We start from the raw sequence: 7,686 nt of genomic DNA, 5'->3' as shown, positions 1-7,686 counted from the left end.
GGGATATCAAAGAGTCAAATTTTCCAATTTGTGCGAAACAGGGTGTGGAAAAAAGTTAAAGGGTGGAAGGAGAAGGTGCTCTCAAAATCTGGATGAGAGACTTTTATCAAGGCAGTGGTCTAATCTATTCTGACTTATTTCATGAGCTACTTCAAGCTCCCTATCTCCCTTTGCAAGCAAATTGAAAGCATGATTGCCAAGTTCTTTTGGGGTGGAGAACCAGACATGAGGAAGTTACATTGGCTGAAATGGGAATTATTGATCGAATCAAAGTTGAATGGTGGTCTCGGTTTCATACGTATGCAGGAGTTTAATGAGTCACGCCTTGCAAAGCATGATAACCAAAATATGAAATGAGACTCAAAAAGCGCAGAATCTAATACCCCCTCCAGCCCAACAAGGAATCCTCAAAATCCCTCTCAGTTATAACCCATCCCCGGACTGCCAATGTAGCAGAAGCTTGCGCGTTGAGGTGGGCTATTGAAACAGTGATGCAGTTGTCCTTTTCTTAGATAGTGAACCAATGGTGTGATAGGAGTAACACCAATAGGAGTTTTTGCTGGAATGGTAAATGACTTTGTACAACCTTCTTCACAATTACAGTTTAGCAAGCTTACTTTTACACACAAATCCGCCAATAGGGTGGCGCATGAATTAGCTAGATTAGCATTTTTTGTAAAGCAAGTTTATTGGGCTGAGGAGGTACCTCCCCGGATAGAACACTTTGCAATGGATTATGTAAGACATTTGGTCCTTTTGTCTTGACGGAAATCATCCCTCTCTTAAAAAAAATATAAACTTTTAATTCCCACATTGATACATCCTCAGCATCCTCTTTATTGTTTTTCGTCTTCAGGACTAGCTCTCATCAAATAAATGATGTTCAAATTGGAGCTATTACGCACGTCATTTGGCATATTTGGTTTGCCTGTAACAAACATCTCTTTGATAATCATTTTGTGGGGCTGCAAGCTGTGTGTGTCTCCATCACAACAGATGTCAAGCTCTCGGGTGACTCCTCCACAGGCTCAAAGTTCTCAACGACTGATGATCTCGCAACCTTACAGGCTTTTAGTGTGACATGCCACGCGAGGAAAAATCATAAGATCATTCAAGTCAATCGGTACCCACCACTTTATGGATGGGTTACATGTAATACAGACAACTCTGCCAAAGGGTGTCCCGGTCGTGCTGGTTGTGGGGGGTTTTATAGAGATCGTAGAGCTAAATTTCTAGGCTGTTTAGCTTTTCATCTGGGCACCAATTGGCCTATGTTGTGGGTGGCATGAGATTTCAAGCTTGTTTTGGAGGCTTTTAAAAATGATAGCATAATTCCTTGGACATTAGGAGCAGATGGCACAACTACATTCACATCTCTCAGCCTACGAACTTTCTCTTAGGGCACATCTTTGGAGAGGGGAACCCTTGTGCAAACACTCTAGCCTCTGACGTTCGTTCTTTCAGTGGTTTCTTTTGGTGGGACTCTTATCCTACTTTGATACAAAGATCTTTCGTAAAGGATAAACAGACTTTTCCTAGTTTTAGATTTGCATAGATCCACCCTCTTTTGTTTCCATGGGTTTGGTTCTGCCAATGCCTTTAAATGCAAAAGAAAAATTGGATACAAAACAATTAAAAGAGTGAAGTTCTATTATTTTTTGTATATCGATAACATTTGATTGATGTGATTTTTAACAGTGCTGCGGGAACCGCAACCAGACTGTGAACCAGCTCATCCCCAAAAAAATACAGACTTCTAAAAATAATCATATCAACATGCTCTAAAATTAAAAATAAACTTTAAATTTCCCTTTTTTTTTGTAAAATTGACCAAAAACAGCATAAACTTTATCAAGTAGAATCAAACCCTCATGAAAGAAAAGAAACGGATCAAAATACCCCAAAAGATGCAATGGCCCAGCACCTTAAAATAGCCCCTACCCTACCAACCCTATAACCAAAAAACAAAAAAGGAAAAAAAAATTCCCTGTAAACCAGGCAGGATTGAGGCACCTGTAACTTATTGCAATATTTGCAAAATGCAGGGTTCCAATCAAACCCACCCCTCTTCTTTCACTCTCAAATCATTGGCCTTCAGAACAAAAGGAATGGAACTAGTCATCTGCCATCAAAATTTGAAGCTTGGATCTAACTATGATTAAAGAAACAGTACATCAAGCTTCAGATCCGGGATCAGAAGAGCTCAACTCAGCAGAAGATTCACGCAAGTTAGATGCATAAGATTCAAACAACTTGGACAGCTTTGGCTGCATTCCCTGGCTTAGCTTGAATGCAGTTGGGTCCAATTTCTTGCACTGGAAAACAAAAACCAAGAAAAAGTAAGTAGACAAACCCCATATGATCACAGCAAGTTGCATTAAAATGTAATTTGGTTCGGCAAGAAAAATTGCAGTTTAGCAAAAGAGTTCAGTCAAGCATGCAATTTCGACAAATCACAACATGAAATTTGAACCCATTTCGTTAAAAAACGCAAGGCATTTTAACTACACAAGGGTCAAAATTTACACAATACATCACATCAATGCATGAATAAACTATGTGAAGTTTAAATTGTAATTATCATAATCACTACAAGACAAGATATATCAAGATAAGAGATTATCACCTCTTGATAGAAAGCATTGATTTCCTCCTCTGTAAGGCCTTCATCCTCATCTGAGTTCTCCTCCCAGCCAAGAGAACGAAGGAAAGCAGCTTCTTCCTCCTCGGGATATATTGTAACACTGGGATTTGATTCTTTCTCCTCATTATCAGAAATTCTGTGAATCACTTCATGAGCATGGGTACCATTGCTGGTCAGTTCAGTACCATTTCCAAGAGACTGGGGACTTGCAGAAGGGTTAACTATTTCCCTATTTACTTCACCAGATTTCTCCATCGCAGGAGATGAAACCATCGGGCCAGAATCTGGAAGAACTGCAGAGCAGTTCATCAATGTTTTCTTCTTAATGAGATTGAAGAAATCATTCCGGCTCTGCACTTGAGAGATGGAATGTTTCTTCTCCAAATTGGAACCTAATTTCAAATCCATAGAAGATGGCTTCCGCTCCGTAGGGGATTTTAGGTTATTTGGGTTCCTCAATGGTGCAGAGGCAGCTCCTGAAGCAACAGCATGTTGATTTCCTGGTTTGCTGTTAGAATAATTTGTTGGATTTGATACATCCTTAGAGGTAGGGGAAGCACCATTTTCCCACACTACTGATTTGAGATCAGTAAACTTCCCAGATGTCTTTGGAGTATCAACTTTGGCATTAACACTGCGAACAGATTGGCTTGCAATGTGCAATGCAGACGGTTGCTGTGGCACAGTCTTGGTAACTACATTCATATCAGCATTTCTGATAGCTGTTTTGGGCTTTGATTTCTCAGAATTATGAACCTGAAAAGAAAATTACAATAAATCATCATCAAAGACTTTAACAGAAAAGAAAATAACACATAAATTTATCTTTTTATTGAACACAACAAAGTAATACACACATGATGCTATAGACAATACAAACTTCCCAAAGTTTTGGAAGTATGCCTAGAATCCACTTTTGATATCATTGACAGATTGAAAACAAAAAATGCATCCTATACATAATCCTTACTCCTCCACAGATTTCCATATTTACATGAAAACAAATGGAGTATTGTACAATCAAAATCACTTTTAATGAAACATTAAGACCAAACCTGACAGTTCACAGAATCAATTATCCTCTAAATAAATCACAAATTCATGTATAATAGAGACATCCATAAAAACCAGAGTAAGCATGGAAAAACAATTTAAGATTGCAGGAATTCAAAGGTAGCAAAAGAAGTGAACAAATGTTGGATTATATTAAAAGGGACATTGAAATACTTATAACCTAACAAAGCATGCAAACGTCTGTTGTCAGCTTATCATGACATAAATTGACCGTACAAGGTTATAGTTATACATAAAAATATGTCTCCTGCATTTCTTTGCTAAGCTTTTACAATAATTTTATTTTAAAAAATGATGACTGTTATGCCCACCATAAGAAATTGAAAGGAATTTTCCTAAGCAATTGAATATCAAATCATGTTAGATTGTTTTTCCAAGTAACCACATCATCCCAGCACATGAATAAGCCACATAAGAGATGCTGAAGAGATAGATAATCCAGACTACACGAACAGGGAAATACTTGGATACAAATTGGTGAACCACTAGACCCAGACTTGTACACTAGATCAAAGTAAACATGTTTATAGAATAGACAGTTGATGACATTTTCAGATTTAGGTCCCAGCATGTAGTATTTGTAAAATGAAATATTTGTCATGTCCGTCCAGTGTGCAAGTTGCATACAAATATGACTAATAAGAAACCACTTGAAGATATAAATGATATGCTTCATGACTCAAAGAACAAAAGAAAAAATAAAGGTAACATACTCATCTCATCTACCAATTTCATCAATATTTACTTCTTAATCCCGAGTTCAACTAAGTTCAAACAGTTTTTAACCATCAAAAGCATTCCAGGCCATTCAAAACACTTTTCAAATTGTCAACCTCAACTAAGTTGTTTACCTCTAAATAGCACTCCAATGCAAACAAAATAAAATAAAGGGCCAAAGTACAAGTCTAACTCAACATGTTAGAGTACAAGCTAGTTATAAATTTATACTAATTAAGTTACCACCAACATAAAATTTAACATACAAAATATTAACTAAAAGATGATCTACATGTGGATATAGATTAACTATAAGAAATAAAATTCAGCTATGCAATCTAAAACAGAATAAAGTTTGCAAAAAACAAATTATAAACAGTATTTCAGCAGGTAATTCTCTAACCGAAGCTTTAGGCATTGAGGGTGTTACTGGAATCAACTGTCTTGACTGCTTGATAGCCAGTTCCTCAAGCCTTTGGGTTTTGACTAGCACCTACAGTTGATTGGGGCATTATCATTATTAATTGAAAGAATAATAATATAAAGAAGCTAGTGACAGAGGCAACTAGCTCAACTACCTGGGGAGCAGAGCGAGCTCGGGATGGAGTCTGTGCCAATGCCTCAGCCATATTAAGACCAGCTGTTGTACTTGGTGCTACAGACCCAGATGTTGTATTAACAGTTTGTTGAACTGATAAAGATCCCGTACTGCTACTCCCAATTATAGCGGGTACCTCGGCCAGTGCAGATGTCCATCCCTCCCCTCCAATCAAAGCTGAACTACCAACAGGTAGACTCTGACTGACAGCGGCACCCAAACCAGGAGATGAAACCCTCACCACTTCAGCTATTCCCTGCTTCTCTTCAGTACTAAGTGACGGAAAATCCTTGTCAAACACAGCTTTCTGAATGCTGCTACTAACATTACTCCCAGAAAGTATTCCATTGCTATTGTTCTGATGGCTGCCACCAGATTTAGTATCAACAGCAACTCTACGAGGTATAACTTCACTCTGTTTCCTAGAAACCATTGAATGAGAACGCCGCAATGTATCCCTCTCCATCCTTCCAGGAAAGAGGTTGGCCAATGGGTCAGAACCATCACAGTCCCAGTGATCTCCAAAACTGGATCTATCTTTCTCTCTGTCACGGTCCTTGTCACGATGACTTCTGTTGAAACTACTGTAGGCATGCTTGGCAGAACCATTTATAGAACTCCTCCGGGAATTTGATGAGGATGTCCGTTCAAGAAACACAGAACGAGCACTATCAAAATCACTACCATTCTTAGAAGATCTATTCCTTGAGTGATGAGCTACGGAAAGAGAATCTACACAACAATGTCAAGACAGTTATTATTTTCCTCCCTTTTGAATGGATAAAACACTTAATAGCTAAGGTTTTAAATTGCATAAGTTGCACAGAAATTCAGCCGAAATTGCGGTCAGGGAGAATCCAAAAAACAATGACGTTACGGATTGCAAACCGTTTTTCAAAACCTTGTTGTGCGTGTGCATCTTAAATGAGATGCGATGTTCTAAATTAAATCAAACAAAAGCATTAAAACATGCAAATAATACAAAAAAGAACATTGAAATTACCAGTATGACCAGATGAGGAGGCAAACTGTTGGGCTGAACTGCCAGCCCCGGCAACACTTCCAGCACTTCTCAACCATTCTGGAACTAATGCAGGTTCACTTCTTTCCATAACTAACACTGAACATCATCAGAAACACCAAGAAAAATCACGTCCACCTCTTCACCAACTCCACCCACAAGTAGTAGCACTATCACACTTGTTACTTGTTAGTATCGTGTACAAATCTCCCTTCTCTACCTTGCTCCACTTATCACTCTTCTACAACCCAAACCTAATCAATTAAAACCCGCCAAGCACAAAACCACTCCGATCAGAACGGAATAGCAGTACTTACACGGCGAAATTCAATTACTCCACAACTCACTATCCTCCAACGGTTATTAAAAAATATCCAACCTTCCCAACCAAACAACCTGCTATTCAATCTACAAAGCCCATAACAAATTCAACAACTGCTCCAACACAAACCCAATTTTCCCCTAACAAGAAACCTGTGTCTTGAAACACAAGACAATGTTGGGAAGGGAAAGCTTCTCTAAGCTACGCCTCCATCGTTAAACCAAAACACCGATTTCCACAATAAACCCCTCACAGATTTTCCATCTCTCCAAGAAAAATTGAACAAACCAAGAATCGGGAAAATCAAAGCACAACTATGGCAACAATGGCAGAAGAACTCAACACATTGCAAACCCATCCATGTCACCAAAATTGAAAAAAAAAATAATAATAACAAATAAAGCCCTAAAAAGGGCAACGATGTATTCAGGGTAGAACCAGGAGAGAATAGGTAATGGAAAACCACAAAACCCGAGAGAAAATAAACCACACGTGATTAAATTGAGGGGTGTGAAAGAAAGAAAAAAAAAAAAAAAAAAAAGCTCCTCCGGAACCTAGGGTTACAGAGGAGAAACGTCGACGTTTGATTGCGAGAGCGAAAAGAGGAACACGGAAAAAAAGGAACGAACTAACCCTAGAGGCGAGGCAGTGATTGATGATGATGATAAGAACCGAAACGTCGACGTTTGAATAATAACCGCCAAGGCCTTATCGCCGAATGCGAAAAGGGAGAGAAGAAGAAAGAAAGAAAGAAAAGAGGAGTGTTGGTTAGTGTTTGGTTCGGAGTTGGAGAGCGAAAGGGAATGAGGAGAAGAAAGAGCGAGAGAGAGTGTGTTGTGATGTGTTGTGTGTGTGAAATAGGAAATAGGGTTTTGTTTTTGTGTTTTGTGTAGTGAAATTGAGACGAGGCGAGAGAGACGAGGTATAATTTTTCTGTTAGTTTTTGGATACTCAGAAGCAAACGTGAGTTATGACGAACACTCTCTCTTTCAGTTTTTTTTTTTTTTTTCAAGAGACTTTGGGTGTCTTTTTAATCCAATAGATAAGAAATTAATCACACTTATTGTATCTGATTTAATAAAATTTTACATCACTTCATCGTTCCTTTAGTTTTTTAGTTATTTCTTTTAAATAGTAATAAAATCAAATTAATATTTTTGTGTGTGTGCCCATTTTCTCTCCATGTGTTTTGTTTTGGTTACTTACGTTTCATTTCTCGGCCTCTCGAATGTATGTGTGTAGTGTAGCCCATACTGTTACGACTTTATTATTCAAATTAAAAAAAAAATTGTGCAATTCAAGCCTGGATC

At 38.2% G+C, this 7,686-nt stretch overlaps 1 protein-coding gene across 2 annotated transcripts; it reads right to left on the bottom strand.

The window, feature by feature from the left end:
- Window positions 1-1,787: 1,787 nt before the first annotated feature.
- Window positions 1,788-7,384, bottom strand: LOC100800475 (mediator of RNA polymerase II transcription subunit 1). Of its 2 annotated transcripts, XM_003542655.5 has the most exons (5): window positions 6,037-7,382; window positions 5,014-5,765; window positions 4,839-4,928; window positions 2,627-3,400; window positions 1,788-2,315 (listed from the first exon to the last, which is right to left on the bottom strand). In XM_003542655.5, the coding sequence occupies exons 1-5, from the start codon at window positions 6,143-6,145 to the stop codon at window positions 2,175-2,177; spliced, it is 1,866 nt and encodes a 621-aa protein (XP_003542703.1). In that variant the 5' UTR covers window positions 6,146-7,382; the 3' UTR covers window positions 1,788-2,174. The 2 variants fall into 2 exon arrangements, with proteins under 2 accessions (XP_003542703.1, XP_006593579.1); XM_006593516.4 differs by lacking the exon at window positions 4,839-4,928 and having other exon boundaries at window positions 6,037-7,384.
- Window positions 7,385-7,686: the final 302 nt, after the last annotated feature.

Source organism: Glycine max, chromosome 13 (genome assembly GCF_000004515.6).
Source record: "Glycine max cultivar Williams 82 chromosome 13, Glycine_max_v4.0, whole genome shotgun sequence".
NCBI lineage: Eukaryota > Viridiplantae > Streptophyta > Magnoliopsida > Fabales > Fabaceae > Glycine > Glycine max.
Note: the sequence above shows the minus strand (reverse complement) of the source record. Positions and strands in the feature narration are given on the sequence as shown.